General features: G+C 39.4%; 1 protein-coding gene across 1 annotated transcript in view; it reads right to left on the bottom strand.

The window, feature by feature from the left end:
- Nucleotides 1-586: 586 nt before the first annotated feature.
- Nucleotides 587-27,029, bottom strand: part of snx9b (sorting nexin 9b) — a 119,377-nt gene continuing 92,934 nt past the window's right edge. Inside the window, exons 13-18 of the mRNA XM_073051145.1 lie at nt 19,729-19,806; nt 11,304-11,380; nt 10,692-10,781; nt 7,384-7,498; nt 4,451-4,542; nt 587-3,919 (exon numbers count right to left, since the gene is read on the bottom strand). Coding sequence (XP_072907246.1) covers nt 3,869-3,919; nt 4,451-4,542; nt 7,384-7,498; nt 10,692-10,781; nt 11,304-11,380; nt 19,729-19,806 — 503 coding nt within the window. The 3' untranslated portion in view covers nt 587-3,868. The remainder of the gene's footprint in view (nt 3,920-4,450; nt 4,543-7,383; nt 7,499-10,691; nt 10,782-11,303; nt 11,381-19,728; nt 19,807-27,029) is intronic.

Genomic DNA, 27,029 nt, shown 5'->3' with positions numbered 1-27,029 from the left:
TATTAACATTGAAATGTCTGACATGATACCATTCGCTCTTGACTAACCATAGCATAATTTTTTTTTTGCTTAAATGGTATATAGGATGGCCCTACCAACCTACCAATTTAGATACTGGTTCTGAAATGTTCATGATGAAGACTTTACATGCTTTACTGATACATGAGCAATTTTCTGGGTCAAGAGATTTTGTGCCTGCGTCACTGCCACATGGTCTATCTGGTTTAGTTTAAAACTTGTTAAAAACTCAACAGCTATGACACACCCGAGAGTAGCTTACATTTCAGAAGGCAATTAAAAGTCAATTAACATGGATCCGGAGCCATAACCAAATCAGATCAAATCAAGGTTAGATAGACATAAGTGAATTGGCTGGATTTTAGGAACAACCTTTAGTTTCTGGCAGGTTTCATTTGAAACACCAATTTCAGATTTATTTATTTTTTAAACAGAATGATGGATTTGTTTACAAATTTAAGCACTGCATCACTATCATATCCTATCATTGTGATGGTAAGATACCTCAGGCACTAGTATCAAAACTATTATGTAAATGTAAAAACAGTATTACTGAATTGCTCTTGCATCATTTCAAACAAACCAATTTTATACTGAAGTTCATTTTGAAAATTGTACAGTAACAATATAAAATACAAAATAACAGATTCACTTAGATTGCTTAACTCCAGTAGCACATCCTTTTCCTCAGGCTCAAATCATTCATCAGACAAAATGGTGTGTCCCCACCTGCCTTTAGGTCTCCCAGAAGGACAGCATGGTTACATAGTGGTCCTTGTAATGCTTTACAGCATCTGCAATCAGAAGATTGGGGTTCAATTCCCATCACTGTCTGTACATTCTCCCCATTGACTGTGTGGGTTTCCTTCCACATTTCAAAACAAGCATATGGGTTTGGGTTAATAAATTGTGGCTATGCTATCTTGATGCCAAAAATCATGGCACAACTTGAGGGCTGCTCCCTGCAGTTCTCAGACTGGGTTGGTTGTGACGTAAATGCACATTTCACTGTGTTTTGATGAATATACAACAAATATAGCTAATCTTAATCCTAATTCCCTTGTTTGCTATAAACTAGTCACTTAGCCAATGAATTTCAGTGTTCAGAAGTAAAGCTTGGTGAGATTTACTGTTCTCTGAACTTGATGTTACAGCATTCCTGATAAAGTATAAACTTCCATCACAGAAATTCTGTGCTATAATAGGATTAAGATAAATCTGACAATTTAATTTCAACAAGATATTTTCACATTGGGATTAACAGAGATAATTTACATTTGTATAATTTGTGCACAGAAAGCACACCAATAATGTAATATCTTGTAACAAATCTCATATAAAGTTAACACATCTCAACAATTTAATACAGTAGACTGCAGTTAATTGGGACACATCGGGACCAGCACATTTTGGCTTTATTAAGTGGCTGCCCCAATTAGCCAACATTCCATAGAAATAATTAAAAAGGTATGAAAAAAGACAAACTATTTAACTGAGTAACAAATTATATATTCAATTGAAATACAGAACAAATTAGAACACAATCAATACTACTACAGTACTATAAAACTGTATTAGTTCCTATCAGTTATTGTCAAAGGAATTCAGCATAAGTAAAATGCCATGTTGTTTTGATTGGCTATAAATGAACAAAATCAGCACGTGTAAATAATGGACTGCGTTCATACAATGCTATTGACGATTGCATTTTCCAAATGTTCATTTTCATTGTAACATTCAAGATGATTGTTGATGCCTTCTTATTCTTCATAGTTCCTAACTTGTTAAAGTAGTGAAATTGTTTCATTTTCACTTCTGGGCATATCTGGAATCTTCAACCCTGAATGCTTGAAACTGCAGTTAGAAAAACAGTTCTGACTTGTCTATCTGCTTATTTCTTGCCAACAATGCGACAGAAATCACTGCTTTTTGAATACAAGCACATGCAATTGATGCGATTTAAAACCTGTTTGTTTTAAGGATGGTGCCATGTCTAATGGCCACAGAAGAGCATGCCACCGGCGCTAATTAGAAACTATTTGGTATCTGTCTCCTGTCCCAACTAAACGGCATAGTGCCTCAAATGAACGAAAGAAATCCCAGTTATTTTCTCAATTACTTTTTGTTCTTAAAGAGTTGGCCAAATAAGTGGCAGCCCCATTTAACCGATGGTCCAATTAATCAGAATCCACTGCATTTGTATTTTTCATCCACCAAATTGAGTATAGAAGGCAAAATATGAGTGCAAATATTTCTATTTTTTAAAAATATTCTAGTTAACCACCTTATGCACAGAATTTTCTTCATCACTGACAATATAAAGATGTTTTCTTTTGTCCTATATTACAAAACATTTTCCACATTTCAAATTTACTTGCTCCCAGCTTAGCACTTGAACATGACAAACTCAAATATCAAAAATGTATAAGCATAGAACATTTATTAGTTCATCATCCAAAAATAATGTCAATACAAAATTAAATAGTTATCTTTGGTGCAAACATGCTCTTATAGTCCTCTTAGATTCATAAATGTACGTCTGTATAATTACAGATATCTTTGTGCAGTCATTTTAAATTTAAAGCAGGGCTCTAGGTAATTTAATAGCTCTATTCAGAATTACTTTGAATTTTTTTTTGCATTTATATAAAGTTTAGGTCAGCCCTGAACTTTGGAGGGCTGGATTTCAAGAAGATCTGATAATCAGTTAAGAATAGCAATCACTTTGCTAAAATATGGTTAACATTATAAAAGCAATTTTTTGGTAGTTTGGTAGCTTAGGCAGCAATAATGATGGAGGCTAAAGATGGTGATTATTGTAAAAAAAAATCTGACATACACTTCATTACAAAAGCCAAATTGTAAACCAACTATGCCCATTAAGCTTTTCAGAGTGGCACCTCAGAGTATAACCTTTGACACTTCTACTAATGCTATCGCCAAAAGGGGATGGAACAAAAAGCCACGTCCCAAGTAAAATTTGGTCAAGAATAAATGGCAAAGTTCATAGTCAGGAATGTTAAGATATATTTTTCAAGGTCTGATATATTCTTGGTATCTGTATGAATTGAAAAAAAATCAAAATAATGAACAATAAAAAGTTTAATAACTGCAAGAGGTTTCTCCTTCCAAATGTTTCCATGTCTGTGCTGCACTACTCATATCTGAATTGCATCCATCTACTGGCATTTTGGAATCCTTTCTTTAAATGGCTTTCCTTTTGCTATCTGCTCCAATTGTTTTTAAAATAGTCTTGTCCTTGCCCACTTTCTTTATAGAATGCATAAGTGACATGAAACTTTATTAAATGTATTAAAAATAAAAAAGCACATTTGAATTGAAAGAATGCCTTCAGAAAGTACTTGTGTGGATAACAAAAATCAGTTCCCAAGTTCCATTGTTATTGCCTTCAATATCATAATAATCCCCCCACCCCAAAATGCAGCGTTTCTTCTTCCTGTAGCCCATTTAGAAACCAAAGTAATCTGCAACAATGAAATTTATACAGGCAGTAGCAGCTACCATGGCATCATATCAACAATAATTCCTAAAATGATGTCACTGCTGGTCAAAAATACAACTGTACATTTGTCCTGAAAAGGAACAAACAAGAAAGAGACAAAGAATAATGCATAAAGTAACAAAAGTTCACCATGTTTATACTCAAAGTCATGAAACAGTTTTGCAGCAACAGAATAAATGGTCCAAACAGCTGTTTTGCATGCTTAACATTATCTCAAACAAAACCTGAATTTGAGATGTCTTTCTTGTGCTTTTCCTTCATAAACACACGTCAGAGCATGGGTTTCCTCCACCATCTGGTCAATTAAGGCTGATTGCTTTGCAGGGTTTACTGTTGCACTGTAAAATGGCTCAATGCTTGCTTCAGTTTTGCTGCAATCTAGTGTAAAATAATAAAAATAATCTTCAGTTCAATAAACCTCAACATATTCTTCATACGATCTTCCAACAAATGTGTGAATATTGATCAACTGTTCAATGGCATTCTCTCATTCATAAAAAGAGTACTCTTGCTCTTTTCTCCCCATATCATTCTTCAGAATTGTTTCCCTCTTTATAGTCAATTCTAGCACATGGCCATCTCTCAACTGTACTCCTCAGGGGAAGAAAACAAGTTAGTTTTAAATAGCAGATAAGTTGGCAGAATAAGGGAGAGGCAAATGGAATAACTCTGATAAGGACAGGCATGGGTTGCTATGGGGGATAAGAATTGAGGTCATTTGGTCAATAGGTTATTGGAAACAGCAGGTAAAAAACTGGATCGTTTAGCTACAGGAAACAAATGCTTTTTACTTAAACACAACATAATTTTTAAAACTTATAAAATTTAATTGCAAGATGAAAAGAAATTGGCATTTCCCCAATCACCCCAATGGAATTCAAAGTAAAACAGATCAACTATGCTACTTACTGTCTCATAAAACTGGACTTGTTGCTGTAAGTAGTGTTGCATTACAGAATTGTAATCATAAATCCGATTATTGTGGAAGTGATTCATCTCAGCTGTAATGAAATTATGGAACTTTAATCATCTTTATTTACTAAAACAATGAAACAAGGAAAATTAACTATGTTTAACTTTCTATGATGCAATCAAATTTTCTGATACTCAGCTTTCTCTCTTTTATTTTTTCTTACAGAAACATCTGCATGATGCTAAGCTAGGGCACATCATCAGTGATGTTACCTGGGGTCATCAGGTGTTTTGGGTCTTTCAGCATCATACACCCTCACCCAGGCGAACCAACCGGGGTTGATCACACCCCGGCCTGTTCCCTAGCAGCAACCCACGGATCTGCCCTCTTTATCCAGAGCCATCTTGATGCTTTCTCTGCTGCATCTGTGGTGGTAGAAATGGCTCTCCTTCTTCTCTCTCCCGTGATTCCAAGTGCAGTGTATACTTTGCAGAGCGACTGGCCTGCAAAGCCACGACACCCGACCTCCACGGGCCAACACTTTGCTCTCCAGCCTCTTCTTTGACAGTTGTCCTTCAGATCCTCATACTTGGCTCTTTTCCGCTCGGAGGCCTCCTCCATGTGTTCTTCCCATGGCACGGTAAGCTCAAGCTTACAAAACGTGCTTCGATGAGTTGGACCACAACACCATGTCGGGCCGCAATGTAGACTCTGTGATGTGGGGAGGAACTCAGCTTTCTCTTTTTCACATTCCCTTATTCCAGACAACGCAGGGTGAAATGGCTCATGAACAGATTATGGTTAGTGAAATACTTATGACTCATCAGACTCTGTGCCCCTATTTACTATGTCTGTTTCCCATCAATAATCGGGAAAGTGATCTGAGCGATGAGCGGAGGGGTCAGAATAAACAGATCAAGATTAGGTCAAGATTAAACAGCAAATGTCAATAAAAAACACAAGTTCCTGGTGCAATATTTTAATATACAACAGAAGCAGGAGTTTAAACCAGGACAAATGTGATACGAGAGAGATTAATCCTGTTAAAAAAAAAATGGCCAAAATAAATAAAAGAATCTTGCATGTAGCCTATGCAGTTCAGGGGATTTTGGTTCCATATCAAGGTCAAAGTCAATGCATGATAGGATTAATAATTGACACAGGTAGAATAATGAAAAACCGAACCTGTTGTCAGTGGCTGAAAATATTATATATCATTGGTGATGGGTGAAAGGCAAGTGGTATCATCTTAGTAATCAGTGCAATTTCATAGTTACCAAAGTTACTGCACTATTAGTCTTCCTTTGGTTTCTCTCTTTTACTCACAGATAGAACATAGAAAACCTACAGCACATTACAGGCCCTTCAGACCACAACGTCGTGTCGATCATGTAACCTACTCAAGAAGCTGCCTGGAATTTCCCTACTGCATTAGCCCTTTAGTTTTCTAAGTTCCATATACCTATCTAAGTCTCTTAAAAGATCCTATTGTATCCGCCTCTACCAATTTCGCTGGCAGTGCTATCCACGCACCCACCACTCTGTGTGAAAATCTTACCTCTGACATCCCCCTTGTACCTACTTCCAAGCACCTTAAAACTATGCCCTTCATGTTAGCCATTTCCACCCTGGGAAAAAGCCTCAGGCTTTCCACACGATCAATGCCCCTCATCATCTATTACACCTCCATCAGGTCACCTCTCATCCTCCGTCGCTCCAAGGAGAAAAGGCCAAGTTCATGCAACCATTTCTCATAAGGCATGCTCTCCAATCCAGGCAACATCCTTGCAAATCACCTGTGCACTCATTATAGCATCCACATCCTTCCTGTAATGAGGTAACCAGAACTGAACACAGTACTCCCAAGTGGGGTCTAACTAAAATCTTATATAACTGTAACATTACCTCACCGCTCTTGAACTCGATCCCATGGTTGATGAAGGCCAACACACCATACACCTTCTTAACAACACTGTCAACCTGCACAGCAGCTTGAGTGTTCTATGGACATGGACCCTAAGATTTCACTAATCCTCCACACTGTCAAAAGTCTCACCATTAAAATAATATTCTGTCTCCAAATTTGACCTACCAAAATGAACCACTTCACACTTATCTGGGTTGAACTCCATCTGCTACCTCTCAGCCCAGTTCTGCATCCTGTCAAATGTCCCACTGTAATGTCTGACAGTCCTCCAAGACTATTCACAACACCCCCCTACTTTTGTACCATCAGCAAACTTACTAATCCACCCTTCTACTTCCTGATCTAGGTCATTTATAAAAATCACAAAGAGGAGGGGTCCCAGAACAGATCATGCAGAACTCCACTGGTCATCGTCCTCCATGCAGAATACAAACCATCCACAACCACCCTTTGCCTTCTGTGGTCAAGACAATTCTAGATCTACAAAGCAAGGTCTCATTATTTTCTGAATGAGCCTCTCATGGTGAACCTTATCAAATGCTTTACTGAAATCTATATACACTACATCCACTGCTCTATCTTCATCAATGTGTGTTGTTACAACCTCAAAGAATTCAATCAAGGTTGTAAGGCATGACCTGCCCTTGGCAAAGCCATGCTGACTATCCCTAATCAGATTATGTCTCTCCAAATGTTCATAAATCTTCTCCAACAACTTGCCCACCATTGAAACTTTTGATACATTCAAACTTTTCACATTATAGCAGCTGGCAGAAAGCTTTAAAGCCAAAATACTGAATTACCACAATAGTGTCTTAATATTTGTCAAGTGTTCACAATTCCAGAGCTGGCAAACTTAACTACTATTACTATTAACAATTGATGAAGGCTTCACATATTTACCCTTTTATCTACCCTGAGCCATTTTCGTCTGCCCCATGAATATCTGTAAACAAATATAGATTAAAAGCATGCCATTTTCCATTTTGTTTTTGTACCTACCTTGTAATGCATAAGACATGGTGCCAATACGACTCACCATGGTGTTCTTTTCCTGTGCTGTTATCTTATTTAAGGCAACCAACTTGTCACCCTCTTTGGCTTTTTCTATGGCACCCTATTGAAAATATCACAGTAAAAATAATGAAATAAACCATGCAAATCAGAGATATAATCCCTCCATAAAAACTCTATTCATAATCTTAGTTAATATCATCACTGATTAAAGTTCTGGAGCAATTCTTCATCAGTAAAGGACTTTGCCATGAAAATTTTCATCAAAACAAACATTTCTGAACAGGTTATTTCCTAACAGAAACTTAAAATAAGAAAATGTCAGATCAGGAGTAGCACAAGGCATATCTAAATATGAGATACCAGCCTAATCAAGGTTTGGTACAGAATTACGTGTCCTAAGGTGTGATAATTGTGTACATTTTTTGTATGGGTGAGCTCACAATCAATGGATCAGATTAAAACACTATAACATCTTGCGTAATGACAAGAAAAAAAAGTCTCTACATGCTCAAATGAGTGCTGGAGAGGGAACTTCTGGGTTTTTTTTTTAATCCCGATCCGCGGTAACCTATGCACATCCTCCCATATACTTTAGATCATCTCTAGATTACTTAGAATACCTAATTCAATGTAAATGCTATGTAAATAGTTGTTATACTATATTGTTTAAGGATTAATGACAAGAAAAAAGATGTCTGTACATGCTCAAACAAGTGCTGGAGAGAGAACTTCCAGGTTTTCCCGATCCGCGGTTAGTTGAATCTGTAAGGAGGGCCGACTGTATTTTCAGGTGAAATTTCAAGACTACTATTCAATCATCAAGAAAACTGTAAGACATTTTCTAACCACACGATGTAGGATAAATCCAATCTGTCCTCCATCTCTTCATAAATATCTCTAAAGTGGCAGATGACATCATAGATTATTATTATGCACCATCGGTAATCTGCTCAGTAATGCTAAAATTAGGCTTTGCCAGGATCACTTAGCTCCTAACTTTGATACAAATTTGGTCCAAATGCATCTATTGAAATATAATTTATGATAGAGGCTGGAAAAAGATTCCTCAATTGAGGCTGGAGTGCCTCTTGTCCTTCGTTGCCCTTGCACTGAGATACTTGCTTAACTACTTAAACATATTCAAAAATACAGTGGTATGCAAAAGTTTGGGCACCCCGGTCAAAATTTCTGTTCTTGTGAATAGCTAAGCGAGTAAAAGATGACCTGATTTCCAAAAAGCATGAAGTTAAAGATGACACATTTCTTTAATATTTTAAGCAAGATTACTTTTTTTATTTCCATCTTTTACAGTTTCAAAGTAACAAAAAAGGAAAAGGGCCCGAAGCAAATGTTTGGGCACCCTGCATGGTCAGTACATAGTAACACCCCCTTTGGCAAGTATCACAGCTTGTAAACACTTTCTGAAGCCAGCTAAGAGTCTTTATTGTTTGGAGGATTTTCATCCATTCTTCCTTGCAAAAGGTTTCTAGTTCTGTGAGATTCTTGGGCTGTCTTGCATGCACTACTTTTTTGAGGTTTATCCACAGATTTTCAATGATGTTTAGGTCAGGGGACTGTGAGAGTGCATTGTGGATTTTGAGGTGTGTTTAGGATCATTATCCTGTTGTAGAAGTCATCCTCTTTTCATCTTTAGCTTTTTTTTTTTACAGACGGTGTGATGCTTCCTTCCAGAATTTGCTGGTATTTAATTGAATTCATTCTTCCCTCTACCAGTGAAACGTTCCCCATGCCACTGGCTAAAACACAAGCCCAAAGCGTGATTGATCCACCCTGTGCTTAACAGTTGGAGAGGTGTTCTTTTCATGAAATTCTGCACTCCTTTTTCTCCAAACATAACTTTGCTCATTGTGGCCAGAAAGTTCTGTTTTAACTTCATCAGTCCACAGGACCGGTTTCAAAAATGCATCAGGCTTGTTTAGATGTTCCTCTGCAAACATCTGACGCTGAATTTTGTGGTGAGGATTTAGGAAAGGTTTTGTTCTGATGACTCTTCCATGAGGGTCATATTTGTGCAGGTGTCGCTGCACAGTGGAACAGTGCACCACCACTCCAGAGTCTGCTAAATCTTCCTGAAGGTCTTTTGCAGTCAAACGGGGATTTTGGTTTGCCTTACTAGCAATCCTACGAGCAGTTCTCTCGGAAAGTTTTCTTGGTCTTCCAGAACTCAACTTGACCTCCACCATTCCAGTTAATTGCCATTTCTTAATTACATTACGAACTGAGGAAACGGCTACCTGAAAATGCTTTGCTATCTTCTTATAGTCTTCTCCTGCTTTATGGGCATCATTTATTTTAATTTTCAGAGTGCTAGGCAGCTGCTTAGAGGAGCCCATGGCTGCTAATTGTTCGGACAAGGTTTGAGGAGTCAGGGTATTTATAAAGCTTTGAAATTTGCATCACCTGGCCTTTCCTAATGATGACTGTGAACGAGCCATAGCCCTAACAAGCTAATTAAGGTCTGAGACCTTGGTAAAAGTTATCTGAGAGCTCAAATCTCTTGGGGTGCCCAAACTTTTGCATGGTGCTCCTTTCCTTTTTTTCAGTTGAAAGTTGTACTAAACAAAAATAATACACTAATCTTGCTTAAAATGTTGAAAAGAATGTTTTATCTTTAACTTTATGACTTTTGGAGATCAGTTCATCTTCTACTCACTTAACTACTCACAGTAACAGAAATTTTGACCGGGGTGCCCAGACTTTTGCATGCCACAGTATGGTTGAAGATTCCACCATATTTGAATGTTTGTGACCGTGTGGGTTTCCTCCCACATACCAAAAATGTATAAGTTAGTAGGTTAATTGGTCACATGGTTATAATTGGGTGGTGCAGTGTAACAGCCTGTTACTGTGCAATATCGCTAAATAAAATTAGCTGAACAACTTAGCTGTTATGCTCAAACCAGCACTCTAAAATGCAAGAGTAGTAAATATATGGCCGATAAAAAATAATCTTTTTACACTGTATATCATAAGTTTCAATATTCAGTTTCCAGCTGCCACTCAGTTGACAGCATTCTTAATACTGATTGTAAAATGGAGTTTATTCCATTTGCTGGCTTCCTTATGCATTTTTCATCTCTATCTACACATCCTACTTTATAAATGTGTCATCAATACTGGGATTATGAATTACAATTATATAGTTCTCTGGCCTCATGTTGATGTTTAGCTTGACATCACCTTGCTTCAACTTTTTAAAATTCTGCTTATTGTTGTCTGACTCGGCAAAAAAAAACTTCAATAGAAGATTTCACTTGTTAATTTTCTTTTACCTTGTGCACTCCAATGATATCAGGGAAACATCCTAATAATCCTTTGTATTCCTGGTTGGTTTCCATCAAATAATGCAGATCTTTTTTGGGCTGTTGAAAACATAAGTTCATATGACATTTCCACACAATGGCACATGCTGCAAAAATCTCTCTCATACTTGGATGTCATAATTTCAATTCCAGTAGTTTCTCCCATGTGATAAAGAAGAATGTTTTACATATTGTAAGTGCACAACCTCTCTTCAAACCAAAATCAGTATTCCTCATGTTTCTTCATCACCTCTTTGATTTCCCTGTATTGAACCAAACCAGCAGCCTGAGGTATAGTATATCTATAATCTAACTCATACTTACTTTATCAGTCAATAATGACTGATAAAGTCATGTCAATAATACCAACCAAATTGTCAAGCTGAATCAAAATTTAAGTACTACTTGCAGAATGATCAAAATCTCACGTTTCACCACCAAGCTGTTGACTTAGATCATGGTTCACAATGAAAAAGCTGCCATTAAATTATAAAGACATTATTTCATTTGCAATGCATTTATAAGTTACATGCCTATTCTACATTTCCACGCAATCACCCAAATTAAAAACATTTTTTATACCTGTTCTGCAAAGAGGTTAGCTATTTCTTCATAAGTCTTTCCTGCTTCAGTTAAAGGATCTGTCAGAATGCATTCACCTGAAATACAAATGAATAAACAGTGAGTTCTTGGCAAATTATATTACAGTTATTATGAATAATACACTAAGCCACAGAAAAGATTTTTTTACAAAATGACTATGTCCAAATGCAAACAGGCTTAGAGCTTCCTTTTGATTGTATTGACTGTTTGGCACTGATATCCCAAGTCAAGTCAAGTTTATTGTCATTTTGACCATAAACTGCTGTTACAGTACACAGTAAAAATGAAACAACGTTCCTCCAGGACCCTGGTGCTACATGAAACAACACAAAACTACACTAGACTATGTGAGACAGCACAAGGCTACACTAGCCTACGTAAAACATAAAAACTGCACTAGACTACAGACCTGCGCAAGACTATATAAAGTGCACAAAACAGTGCAGGGCAGTACAATAATTAATAAACAAGACAACAGGCACAGTAGAGGACAAATTACAATATAATAATAAAATGATGTAGATATCAGTCTAGACTCAGAGTATTGAGGAGTCTGATGGCTTGGGGAAAGAAACTGTTGCACAGTCAGGGCGTGAGATCCCAAATGCTTCAGTACCTTTTGCCAGATGGCAGGAGGGAGAAGAGTTTGTGTGAGAAGAGTTTGTGTGAGGAATGCGTGGGGTCCTTCACAATACTGTTAGCTTTGCGGGTGCAGCATGTGGTGTAAACGTCTGTAATAGCGGGAAGAGAGACCCGGATGATTCTCAGCTGATCTCATTATCTGTTGCAGGGTCTTGTGATCCGAGACTGTGTAATTCCCAAATCAGGCAGAGATGCAGCTGCTCAGGATGCTCTTGATACATCCTCTGTAGAATGTGATGAGGATGGGAGGTGGGAGATGGACTTTTCTCAGCCTTCACAGAAAGCAGAGATGCTGCTGGGCTTTCTTGGCTATGGAGCTAGTGTTGAGGGACCAGGTGAGATTCTCTGCCAAGTGAATACCAAGAAATTTGGTGCTCTTAACGATCTCTACTGAGGAGTCTTCAATGTTCAGCGGAGAGTGGTCGCTCTGTGCTCTCCTGAAGTCAACAACCATCTCTTTTGTTTTGTTCACATTCAGTAACAGGTTGTTGGCTCTGCACCAGTCCATTAGCCGCTGCACCTCCTCTCTGTATGCTGACTCATCATTCTTGCTGATGAGACCCACCACGGTCGTGTCACTGGCAAACTTGATATGATTCAAGCTGTGTGTTGCAGCACAGTCGTGGGTCAGCAGAGTGAACAGCAGTGGACTGAGCACACAGCCCTGGGGAGCTCCCGTGCTCAGTGCGATGGTGTTGGAGATGCTGCTCCCGATCCGGACTGAATGAGGTCTCCCAGTCAGGAAGTCTTGGATCCAGTTGCAGAGGGAGGTGTTCAGGCCCAGTAGGCTCAGCTTTCCAATCAGGTGCTGAGGAATGATTGTGTTGAATGCTGAACTGAAGTCTATGAACAGCATTCAAACGTATGTGTCTTTTTTGTCCAGGTGGGTGAGGACCAGGAGGGTGGTGGTGATGGCGTCATCTGTTGAGCGGTTGGGACAATACACGAACTGCAAGGGGTCCAGTGAGGGGGGCAGCAGGGTCTTTATGTGCCTCATGATGAGCCTCTCAAATCACTTCATGATGATGGATGTAAGTGCAACGGGACGGTAGTCGTTGAGGCAGGATACTGAAGATTTCTTCGGCACAGGGATGATGGTGGTGGCCTTGAAGCACGTTGGAACGACGGCGCTGCTCAGGGAGATGTTGAAGATGTCAGTGAGAACATCTGCCAGCTGGTCTGCACATCCTCTGAGCACTGTGCCAGGAATATTGTCTGGTTCAGCAGCCTTCCGTGGGTTGACCCTGCAAAGAGTTTTCCTCACATCGGCCACGGTGAGACACAGCACCTGGTCATTGGGAGGAGGAGTGGTCTTCCTCACCACCGCGTCATTTTCTGCCTCGAAACGAGCGTAGAAGTTGTTCAATGAATATGGGAGGGAGGCATCACCAGCACAGGCAGGTGATGTTGTCCTGAAGTTGGTGATGTCCTGAATGCCCTTCCAGGACAGCGGTGACACGCGGCGCATGTGGAAGTGGCTGTGGATTCGCTGGGCGTGTGCACGCTTTGCCTCTCTGATGGCCTGGGACAGTTTGGCCCTCGCTTTGTCACCTGCTCTGAAGGCGGAGTTCCGGGTCCTCAGCAGTGTACGCACCTCCACGGTCATCCATGGCTTCTGGCTAACGCATGCAGTGATGGTCTTGGACACAGTGACATCATCAATGTATTTGCTAATGTAGCTAGTCACTGATGCCGTGTACTCCTCTAAGTTGGTAGATTCGCCATCGGTTGCAGCCTCCCTGAACATGTGCCAGTTAATGTGCTCAAAGCAGTCTTGAAGAGCAGAGATGGCTCCCGCTGGCCAGGTTTTCACCTGCTTCTAAACCGGTCTGGAGTGCCTGACGAGCGGTCTGTATGCTGGGATTAGCATAACAGAGATGTGGTCTGAGTAACCGAGGTGGGGGCGGGGCTCTGCCCAGTACGCGTCGGAGATGTTTATATAAACAAGGTCCAATGTGTGCTCCCCTCTCGTTGCAAAGTCCACATACTGATGGAATTTGGGGAGCACTGACTTGAGGTTCACGTGGTTAAAATCTCCGGCGACAATAAACAGTCCATCAGGATATGCACTCTGCAGTTCGCTAATAGCCCCATACAGTTCACAGAGCGCCTCCTTAGCATCAGTGCTGGGGGGGGAATGTACACACCGACTATAAGGACAGTGGTGAATTCCCGTGGTAAATAAAATGGTCTGTATCTTAACAGTCACTAACTCCACTAGCGATGAGCAGAAACTAGAGACCAGCAGAGTTCTTGTTGATGCAAATACACACACCATCACCGCCAGCCTTACCGCACAGAGTTCTTGTTGATGTAAATACACACACCATCACCGCCAGCCTTACCGCACAGTTCTTGTTGATGCAAATACACACACCATCACCGCCAGCCTTACCGCACAGAGTTGCATATCTGTCAGCCTGAAACAAAGCGAGCCCATCTAGCTGAATGGCGGCGTCTGGAACTCTGTCGCTAAGCCACGTTTCCGTGAAAATGAAAGTGCAGCAGACTCCGCTGAGTAGTCCGTTGGAGTCGGATGTAGTTCAATGTATTGTCTAGGGAGTGGACATTGGAGAGCAGAATGGACGGGAGGGCTGGCCGGCTAGGGTTTGTTTTTAGCCTGGCACGGACCCCTGCCCGCTTGCCGCTCTTCCACCTCCTCGCACACTGCTTACGACGTCCCCACTCCCGGCCATCAGCATCAGGCGACACCAAGGACTGTAGGCCTGGTCCCTGAAGCAGGCTGAGGTTGCATAGCTTCTCCAGCAGATCCTCATGAAGGTTTGTTGTTGGGCAATTTCTGTACCATAGCAGTGTCTGGCGATGGTAGATACGAACACTGGTTGCTCTGTTGTCCATGTGCAAATTAAAAAGAATTATGCCTTAGTTTAAAAAAATAAATTAAAGTGACACCAGGTCTGGAGAGGCCACTGCTGCTGCCTGCCGCACCACCAAACTCTGGCCTCAATAATATCACATAACTTTAAACGCAAGTTACATTCAGTCCCAATAAAGTCTCCACCATTTCTGCATTAATATACACTGTGTTAGATGCAGACTCTGAGCTGTACACAGAACCAACCTGCCACATGGAGTTCATGCTCATTCCTAGCCCAAAGTAGTATAGATACTTGATGAAGGGTCTCTGCCTGAAACACCATCTTGTTTATTTTTTTCCCCACAGATGCTGCCTGACCTGCTGAGCTCCTCCAGCATTTTCTGTGTGTTACTCTGGATTTCCACATCTACATAATCTCTTGTGCTTAGGACCTGATTTCTGTTTCCTTGTTTTGTTTTGCCATTTCTATCAATTTATTGTCAGGTATTCACATATTAAGCTGACACTGCTTTTTAAATAATTACTTTTTGTGACCAAGCTATTTTTTTTAAATGTATTGATCAAATCACAAAGCTACAGTTCTTCAAAAAGTAAAGTAGTTTAGAGTCATAGAGCAATACAGTATGGATAAAGGCCCTTCAGCCCAACCAGTCCATGCTAACCATGTTGTCCACCCAGCTAGACCCAGATTTCCTGTGTTTAGCACATGTCCCTCCAAGACCTAACTCCTCAAGTACCAATCCAAGTATTTCTTAAATGAAAATACTGGCCTCAGCCACTTCCTCGGTTAGTTCATTCCATATAGTCACTACCCCTTGCATGGGAAAAGATGCCCCTCAGATCCTTTTTAAATCTTTTCCTTCTCACCCTAAGCATGAACTTCCTAGATTTGAACTACTCTAGGAAAAAGGCTGTTACCATCCACCTCATTCATGCCTGTCAATTTTAAACACTTTAATAAGGTCTCTCCTCATTTCCCTACATACCAAAGAAAACACAAATTTTAAAATGTAACGATTATACTAATTCAAGGTAGATTTGTGACTACGCCAATGAGTTTAGCAGCCACCTATGGGGTTTGAGGAAGGGTTGCGACAGAAGAAACTTTCAAGGTGGCTGTAATTTGCATTAGAATCACAATTGCCTCTATGGTGGAAACTCCCCACTGTAGAATGTTTAACTTCACAAAAGCCCTTTTATTGCAGCCAAGAATGTAATCTCATCTTGACAAAAGAAAACAAACTCCTGACTTTGATGGTAATGTTAATGATGGAAATATACAATAAGACCCAGATTCTGAAATGTTAGTAAGGTAGTTTGCATTCTGTGGATCATCATTCACCAAAGATTACAGTATAACATCAATGCAGAAATATAATTTCCCTACATTCACTAGACTCGCCACCAATGATGTAAAAGGATCCAAAATCAAAGATGGAGAGTTTAAGTTTTAAAACCTCGACAAGTGCTGGAGTGATCGCAAAACATTAATTATAATAAACTAATACTTCCTGTAGCAGGCTGAAGTAATAAGCTTGCAAAAGTTTAAAACATAACCTCTCAAAATGTAATCGAGTCCAGCTGCAAGATTATGGACAGCCATACTTTTCCAGGATTTTTACGTATAAACTGGATTATGAATTACTTGAATTGACTTCTTCCTTTCAAAATAGTACTTTTCAGTTTTAAGAATCAATCACCACACTGGGCATGTACAAGAGTTATTGCAGCAATCTTTGTATGCACATTTATGATATTGCAACATATTTACAAAAAACTGTTACATATATACCAGGTTCATGCTGGAAAGTACATTTTTTTTTGTTGATGAATTTACTTGGTACAGATATAAAAGCCAAATTTTATGGACATTTAGGGAAGTGGCAAACAATAAGCAACCTCCTGTTTACACAGTTTGAATGCCAGGCAAGTAAGAAATAGCCTATTTATGTACAGGATATGAGCCTAAAACAAACATATAGTTCTTCAAATATGGCTTAGCTTGAGTCTAATTATATTCATTTATCAGTAAAAGGGAAGCACAACTGGAAGTGCGGCAACTAGGAGCTCATAGAAACCTATCAAATATTGAAAGGCCTAAACAAAGTGGATTTGGAGAGGATGTTTCCTATAGGCTAGAACCAGAGGGCACAGTCTCAGAACAGAGGGACATACAACTGCTGATAAAAAACTCACCCCTTTGGAAGTTTTCATGTTTTATTGTTTTACAACACTGAATCACAGTGGATTTAATTTGGCTTTTTTGACATTAATCAATAGAAAGACTCTTGTGTCAAGGTGAAAACTAATTTCCACAAATTGGTCTAAATTTATTACAATTGCTAAACACAATAATTGACTGCATAATTACTCACCCCCTTGAAGTCAGTATTTAGTAAATGCACCTTTGGCAGCAATTACAGCCTTGAGTCTGTGTGGATAGGTCTCTATCAGCTTTGCACATCTGGACACTGCAATTTTTCCCCATTCTTCTTTACAAAACTGCTCAAGCTCTGTCAAATTGCATGGAGATCACAAGTGAACAGCCCATTTCAAGTCCAGCCACAAATTCTCAGTTAGATTGAGGTCTGACTTGACCACTCCAGGAGATTAACTTTGTTGTTTTTAAGCCATTCCTGTGTAGCTTTGGTTTTCAGCTTAGGGTCACTGTCCTGCTGGAAAACAAATCTTCTCCCAAGTTACATTTCTCTTGTAGACTGCAACAGGTTTCCCTCCAACATTCCCTGTATTTTGCTCCATTCATTTTACCCTCTACCTTCACAAGCCTTCCAAGCTTGCTGCAGTGAAGCATCCCCACAGCATGATACAGCCACCGCCATGCTTCACGATAGGGATGGTGCGCTTTTGATGATGTGCTCTGTATAGCTTAGGCCAAACATAGCGCTTGGTTTGATGGCCAAAACGCTCAATTTTGGTTTCATCAGACCATAAAACCTTCTTCCAGCTGACTTCAAGAGTTTCTCACGTGCCTTCTGGCAATCTCTAGCCAAGATTTCAAGAATTTTTTTCAACAGTGGCTTTCTCTTTGCCACTCCGTAAAGCTGCGACTGGTGAAGCACCCAGACAACAGCTGATGTAGATGCAGTCTCTCCCATCTCAGCCACTGAAGCCTGTTACTCCTCTAGAGTTGTCATAGATCTTTTGGTGGCCTCGCTCATTAGTTCCCGTCTTGCACGGTCATTCATGAGGACGGCCTGCTCTTGGCAGATTTACAGCTGTGCCATATTCTTTCCCTATATTGATGATTGACTAAACTGTACTCCAAGGGATATTCAGTGACATGGAAATTTTCTTGTATCCATCTCCTGACTTGTCCTGTTCAAAAACCTTTTCATGGAGTTGCTTGGAGTATTCTTTTGTCTTCATGGTGTAGTTTTTGCCAGGATACTGACTCACCAGCAGTTGGACCTTCCAGATACAGCTGTATTTTTACTAATCAATTGAAACTGCACACGGTGATCTCCAATTAACTAATTATGTGACTTCTAAAACCAATTGGCTGCACCGGTGATGATTTGGTGTGTCATATTAAAGGTGGTGAATACTTATGCAATCAATTATTTTGTGTTTTATATTTGTGATTAATTGAGATCACTTTGTAGAGATCTGTTTTCACTTCGACACAAAAAAGTGTTTTTTGTTGAGCAGAGTCAAAAAAACCTAAACTAAATTGACTTTTTTTTTTGTTTTCAATGTTGTAAAACAATAAAACATGAAAACTTCCAAGGGGAGTGAATACTTTTTGTAGGCACTGTATGTTTAGAAGAAAAATAAGGGGGAATTTCTTTAGCCAGAAGGTAGTAAAACTGTGGAATTCATTGCCACAGATGGCTGTGGAGGTCAAGTCATTGGGTATATTTAAATGGAGGCTGATACTTTGTGTCAAAGGTTACAGGGAGAAGACAAGAAAATAGGGTTGAGGGGATAATAAATCAGTCATAATGGAATGACAGAGCAGGCTCAATGGACTGAATGACCTAATTAGGTCTTATGCTGCATTAATTTGCATGAACCTAACAAGGCTCAGTGGGGTTCAGGTGGATGATAAAAGGTTTACCAAAGATCCTTATAGCTATGGGACAAAAATGATCTCTTTGTATTTCAATAATTTTTATAAGTCAATAGTTAAACTTCATATTAAATAATTTTTAGTTGATTTAAATAAGTCAAGTGAAGTTTATTGTCATTAAATGACCTACATGTATATAATATGTAACCATATAGAAATGTGACAATGTTTCTTCATATCAGAGTGTAAAGGACAGTAGTACACACAACACATAACAACTTATGAAGGTAAGCATAACATCTACAGATGAATCACACATAAATAACAAACTAAAGTGCATCAATATTAAGTTATGTAAGGTACGGAACAGATTAACCAATGACACTTCCAATAGGTCTAATGGCCTGGGGGAAGAAATTGTTTCTCATCCTGACCATTTTTGTTTTCATGCATTATCATTTCCTGCCTGATGGTAGAAAGTCAAAGAGAATGCTGGATGGATGGGTGGGATCCTTAATAATACTAAGGGCCCTGCATATGCAGCGCTCCTGGTAAGTGTCCTGTTGGATGGTAGGGAGACCCCTATGATCCAACAGTTGACAAGTGGGAGTCATTCTAAAGTGGAATGTAAGTGTCCAGGGCCAATGAGTTCCCTGATGGGTGAAAGAGAAGGACAGTGATTCCAAGTAAACCTAAAAAAAAGGGGTATCGAGAGCTGGATAAAGGGAGAAAAAAAGAGGCATATAGTAAAACAAGATAAGTGAAAACAGGAGGGCTGAAAGGAATATAGAAAATGTAGGAGTACGTTCATAAGAAATTAAGGCAAAAATCTAATTTAACAGCTAATCAAATGTATATGCAAAACAGTTGTAACATTTATTACAATATAGTACCTTCATAACCACTGGTCGTGAAGACCTGTGAAAGATTTTGCAGAGCTTTTCCAATCTTCTGATACTCCTTAGGCAGTGCTTTAAGAGAACATAGAACATAGCTTAAATTATCTTCAGTGTTGAAATCAACACAAATTGCACATACAGTATCTGCAGTTGCTTAGGAACATAGGTAAAGCAGTTGACTTTTAATAAAGTTGTTCTATTATACTGCCCCTGCCTTTCTGACTGTAATTTCTAAACTTTACCTTGTACACTTTTTTTCAGCTATTTCATATCCACAGAGGAAATGACCATTCAGCTCACCTCGTCTTTGCTGGCTCTCAGAACATTTCCCATTTTCCTTATCCAGTGTTTTCTCTCATATACCCATCAATTCCCAATTCTCCTTCCACCCATCAATAGTAGGGACAAGTTACACAAATAATTAAATGACCAAATACAGCATGTCTTAGAAAATAATTTTTTTTAAAAACTGAAGCAGCCAGAAGAAACACAAGTGGCAAATAGTGCATAGATTTGAATTAAGCAGCCAAGATTGAAAACAATCCCCAGAATTGTGAGGCAGCAGTACTAATCAACACACTATATGGTGCCACCCTGTGATGTGCTATTAATAGAACAATAAAATGATAAACACATTAAAATAATAGTGCTTATTATTTATTTTTTCAAATATTTTAAATAATGGTAAATGGAATGAGAAAACTTCAAAACTGAGGTAAATTTTTACATACTACAAAATAAGACTATGATACAAGTTATTATAATTTATTCCTAGTAATTTATTTCAGACTTTTAGGTTTCACTTCTGTATCATTTTAAGAGCTTCTTCTTTCAGTTAGTATTCTGGTCTCTAGAAGCATAGTTCATTTGTATACAGTATGTTTTGTATGAACATCACCTCCTGTATGTAAGCTTTCTTTAAAATACAATTTCCTGCGCGGGATAATTTGAATTTCGACTTGAAGCACACAAGGTGGAAAGATAACTATCTCTATCCTCTCTTTATTTGCCCTTAAAACAGCAAAGCTTTTTACAAGGAACTTGTCATTATAACCCTGAAGAAAGCTTCTTGCCTGTGTGATTTTGAGGTCTTTAAATACACACACACACACACACACACACACACACACACACACACACACACACACACACACACACACACACACACACACACACACACACACACACACACACACACACACACACACACACACACACACACACACACACACACACACACACACACACACACACACACACACACACACACACACACACACACACACAGACAGTGATGGTAGTAGACCACACTACTGTAGGCTACATCCACACTACACCTGATAAATCTGTAACCAATGCTCTTTCTCCTCGTTTTTACCCTTCGTCCACACTAAAATGGTGTTTTCGTCCCCTGAAACCGGAGCTTTTCAGAAACACTCTCCAAAGTGTGTATTTTTGAAAACGCCGGATCGTCTGGATCAGTGTGGACGGGGTAACCAGAGACTTCTGAAAATGCTGTCAGACGGCAGCGCACTATTTCATTGTTTTCTTGAATGCAACCTAACAATTTCAGAACAGACAGCAATGAAACTGACACCAGAAGAGTTAGAAATGTACTCACCAAATACTTTGACCCATAGCTTACTGAATACTTTGCCCTGTTTTCTGTCCTTGCTCGTATGAAGGTGGTTTACCTATTTATGCAAGTACTTCTCTGACAATAGATGTGTAACAGCCTAATGTAACATTGTATGGAAATACAAGATAACACTGATGCAGACATGTTTTTATACATTTAACAAGGGTCTTTATTAATGCAACAGAGTTAGTCAGTTTTTCAATGTTCTTCGTCAGCCGGGTCAATCTGTCTGTGAACTCCCTGTTGGTTGCCTCCATATGCTCCAGTATTTGTGTTTTTTTCACTTTTAAGTTCTCCTGCGCAAAAGCCAACAGCTGTCCATCGTTTTAAGTTTTTCTAGTCTGTAACTACACAAACGTGCACTTTTACGGCGAGATTCGACACCAAACATGTTGCTTGTTTTTGGTAGATGTGTCCTGCGCATGCGCAGGAGGAGGAGATTCGCCGAAATCTCCGTTTCAATGTGGATAGAGATATTTTTTTTTTAAACGCATAGTGTGGACGCCTATCGTTTTTACACGAAACTGGCATTTTCAAAATTATCCCATCTAGTGTGGACGTAGCCTTAGCATGCTTCATTCCAGGAAGATAACATCACAATGTTTTCAGTTGGCTGATTTACACATTTAGAATGTGTAATAGAATGTAAAGTACCAGACCATCAACTTTTCAATCCAATCAAGGCTATTGCATAACAAGTTACTTGTTACAGTTTACAGATCTTGTTTACAGTTACTGTTTTACAGATTTGCTAAGTATGCCTGTAGAAAAAGAATCTCAGGGTTGTATGGGTGACATGCATGTACTCCGTTAATAAAATTTACTTTGAACTCCAGTTGTTACATTCTGAATGTTTCATAAAACACAGATACCTACTATGTCCAAAAATCTTTTGATTATGTTATTTATTATTCAATTTTAGGGCATTGATTTTGGAGCAAAAGGAAAAATTTGAGAGTAGAACCAAAATGTATTATTCACAGCTGACCACTCTCAGCCCAGTTTTCAAAATCTCTTGCTTTGAAAATTGGCAAACACAATCAGCAAACAGTAAAGCACAAGTATTTAAAGCTGTGATGAATTTGTCAGATTAAAAAAACTGTTAATGATGAGCATTATGTCAGCACAATCTGAGCAGAAAACAAGGACAAGTTTTATCACTGATTTAGGATTAAATTCTATTTTGCTGCCGTAAATAAAAATCACACACCTATCAGCATTGCAAACAGATAAATCATCTATTCACAATATAAGCAAATAATGCAAAAAACACTGGAGCATTTGGGAAAGACAAATAGAATGTGAGATTAATTCTGCAGTGAGCTGAATGCATTGCTTGGGTTCTTTTAGTTCCCCACCATCCCTTCCTAAACATGTGAGACATCTGACTGAAGGTTAAACAACCAAGAGGACAAAAGAGATCAGTCTCCATATTACAAATTAATTGCTATCATGGATATCTGAAAGTAATTACCAATGGTGGAGTTTCTGAGAAAAATGAGGGAAGTGCAAGATAGATATATTCCAAATTAGAAGAAATTTTTGGAAGGAAGGACACTATCGTGGCTGACAAGTCACAGCCAAAGTAAAAGCAAATGAGAGGGCATACAAGGAAGCCAAAGTAGCGGGAAGAAAGAGGACTGGGCTGCTTTTAAAAACTTGCAGAAGGAAAATAAGAAGGTCATTAGGAAGGAAAAGATGAATTATGAAAGGAAGTTGGCATCTAATATCAAACAAGATACTAAAAGCTTTTTTAAGTATATAAAAGGTAAAACAGAGTTGATTGTAATACAAAATGACGCTGGAGATATTGTAATGAGAGACGCAGAGATGGCAGAGGAACTGAATGCGTATTTTGCATCAGTCTTATCAGTGAAAGACATCTACAGTATACCGGACATTCAAGTAAGTCAGTGAAGTGAAATATGTGCAGTGAAAATAACAACTGAGAAGGTACTCAGGAAGCTTAATGGTCTGAGGGTGGATAAATCTCCTGGACCCGATGGAATACACCCTCGGGTTCTGAAGGAAGTAGCTGGAGAGATTGTGGAGGCATTAACAATGATCTTTCAAGAATCAATAGATTCTGGCAAATTGCAAATGTTAATCTGCTATTTAAGAAGGGTGGAAGGCAGCAAAAAGGAAATTATAGACATGTTAGCCTGACAATAGTGGTTGGGAAGTTATTAGAATCGATTGTTAGGGATGAGATTACAGAGTACCCTGGAGGCACGACAAGATAGGCCAAAGCCAGCATGGTTTCTGAAAGGAAAATCCTGCCTGACTAACCTGCTGCAATTTTTTGAGGAAATTACAAGCAGGGTAGACAAAGGAGATGCAGTAGATGTGGTGTACTTGGATTTTCAGAAGGTCTTTGACAAGGTGCTGCACGTGAAACTGCTTAGCAAGATCAGAGCCCATGGAATTACAGGGAAGTTACTAGCATGGGTGGAGCATTGGCTGGTTGGCAGAAAACAGAGTGGGAATAAAAGGATCCTATTCTGGCTGGCTGCCGGTTACCAGTAGAGTTCCACAGGGATCAATGTTGGGACCGCTGCTTTATACAATGTATGTCAATGATCTGGACTATTGGATTGATGGATTTGTGGCTAAATATGTCAATGATACAAAGATAGGTGGAAGTGCAGCTGGTGTTGAGGAAACAGAAAGCCTGCAGAGAGACTTAGATAGTTTAGGGGAATGGGCAAAGAAGTGGCAAATGAAATACAATGTTGGAAAGTGTATGGTGATGCACTTTGGTGGAAGAAATAAATGGGCAGACTATTATTTAGTTGGTGAGAGAATTCAAAATGCAGAGATGCAAAGGGATTTGGGAGTCCTTGTGCAAAGTACCCTAAAGGCCAACCTCCAGGTTGAGTCGGTGGTGCAGAAAGTGAAGGCATTCATTTCTATAAGTACAGAATATAAGAGCAGGGATATGATGTTGAGACTTTTAAAGCACTCGTGAGAGCATACTTGGGAGTATTGTGTGCAGTTTTGGGCTCCTTATTTTAGAAAGGATATACTGACATTGGAGAGAGTTCAGAGAAGATTCAAGAGAATGATTCCAGGAATGAAAGGGTTATCATATGGAGGAACGTCTGGCAGCTCTTGGGCTATATTCCCTGGAGTTCAGGAGAATAACGGGGCATCTCAGAAAAATTCCGAATGTTAAAAGGCCTGAACAGATTAGATACGCCAAAGTTATTTCCATGGTGGGGGAGTCTAAGACAAGAGGGCATGACTTCAGAATTGAAGGACATCCATTTAGAACAGAGATGTGAAGAAATTACTTTAGTCAGGGAGTAGTAAATCTGTGGAATTTTTGCTACGAGTGGCCAATCATTGGATGCATTTAAGGCAGAGGTAGATAGGTTCTTGATCAGCTAGATCATCAAAGGGTATGGGGAGAAGGCAGGGGAGTGGGATGACTGGAAGAATTGGATCAGCCTATGATAAAATGGTGGAGCAGACTCGAGGGGCTGAATGGCCTGCTTCTGCTCTTATATCTTATGGTCTTCTGGTGGATGAGAAAACCTGAGGAGCCCCAAGAACTAAGCCCCTAAGACCAAGGTAACATGTCTGAACAACTGGCATCTTGTTGCACTCACCTCAATAATAAGCAAATGCTGATGAAGTACTACATCTGCAGCATGCCCCCACCCACAGTGGACACCCTACAATTCACCTACTGACATAACGGATCGACTGATGACTCAATGGCCACAGCTCTACACACCGTCCTTACACATCTGGAGAAGAAGGATGCTTTGTGAGAATGCTGTTCTTGGACTACAGTTCAGCATTCAACACAATAATTCCCTCCAGGCTTGACAAGAAGCTGAGAGACCTTGGCCTTCACGCTGCCTTGAACAACTGGATCCTGGACTTCTTGTCAGATCTCTGGCAGGTGGGCTTCCTCACCTCTGCCCCGAAACCCTCAAAATGGGTGCCCCTCAAAGCTGTGTCCTAATCCCCCTCCTTTACTCTCTGTATACCCATGACTATGTCGCCACCCACAGCTCCAATCTGCTAACTAAATTTTCTGATGATACTATATTGATTGGTCTTATCTCAAATAATAACAAGACAGCCTAAAGAGAAGAAGGCATCACCCTGACACAGTGGTGTCAAGAAAACAACCTCTCCCTCAATGTCACAAAACCAAAGGAGCTGGTTGTGGACTACAGGAGGAACAGAGACAGGCTAACTCCTATAGTCATCAGTGGATCTGGGGTTGAGGGGTGAACAGCTTTAAGTCCCTCGGCATACATATCACTGAGGATCTCACATGGTCTATACATACTGGCTATGTGGTGAAAAAAGCACAGCAGAGCCATTTTCACCTCAGATGGTTGAAGAAGTTTGGCATGAGTCCTCAAATCCCAAGGACTTTCTACAGGTGCACAACTGAGAGCATCCTGACTGGCTGCATCACTGCCTGGTATGGGAACTGTACTTAACTCAATCGCACGACTCTGCAGAGAGTAGTGCCTGAGGGCCTGAGAAATTTAATCAGTTTGATTAATTCACATTGATGCACTTGTATTTCTATGTTATACTGACTGCCCTGTTGTACATACTATTTATTACAAGTTACTATAAATTGCACATTTAGATAGAGACGCAACATAATTTTTTTTACTCATACATGTGAAGGATGTATGAAATAAAGTCAATTCAACTCCTCGTATAACTTACAAATAAAAGGCCATTACTGTTTGAAATTCCGACTTTAAATTTCTCAGTTTTAAATTTCTCAGGCCCTCCAATCTTTGATAAACAGCATTTAGTTTGGGCACCACAAATACAAAATGATATATTGTGTAGTTTTCTCCAAGGTCATTCACTAAAATGGCACCTCAGATTCCATAAATATTACATGAAAGCAAAAGATCATTCAAACTGACAGGTTACTGCTGCTGTTCAGGCTGCTTCTAATCAACATTATTATTATATTCCTTTATTCCTTTCTCCTTCATAACTTGCCTCACTTCTGATACATTGCCAAGTCATTCACTTTAAGTACTAGGCTCTGTATTCTAATCATTTCTGGCTAGAAAGTTTCTCCTGAATTCCTTGATGGATTAATTAATAACAACATTATTTTGTGACCCAACTTTTTTAAATTTCTGCGCAAGTGGAAATACCTAACCTGCATCTTTCTCCCAAACACTTCACTAATTTGAATAAACCTTTATTCAGTCTCTGCAGCCTGTTCGTTTTCTCACACAGACAGTCCACACCTCAAAAAGGTTGCATATATTGTATCATTTTAAATTTTCAGGACTGGAATAGAAAGATTTTAATTAGCTAATTATACCAAACAATATGAAGTAAGGGAGTTGAAATAGAGACTAGCCATGAACTAACAGAATGGTGCACACACCAAAGGGAACTAAATATTTCCTTCTCCACTCCTAAACATTCAAAATTCATCCTTTCCTCCAACTTTTCTTTCCTTTCCAAATCAATGTTTATTCCTTTCTTTCCAATTTCTCTCTCAAAATGAAGTGCCACGAACTCTTCTTTTCAAATCAGACAGGTGGGCATGAATAACAGGCGGCCTTTAAAGAGGAGATTATTCTACCATAGCCTATGTACATTTTCTTAACAATTGATGGAAATGACAAGAAATGAGGGAGTATCAGATATT

The sequence above is a fragment of the Hemitrygon akajei genome, chromosome 7, assembly GCF_048418815.1.
Source record: "Hemitrygon akajei chromosome 7, sHemAka1.3, whole genome shotgun sequence".
NCBI lineage: Eukaryota > Metazoa > Chordata > Chondrichthyes > Myliobatiformes > Dasyatidae > Hemitrygon > Hemitrygon akajei.
The sequence above is the reverse complement of the archived record's forward strand: the minus strand, read 5'-3'. Positions and strand labels throughout refer to the sequence as shown.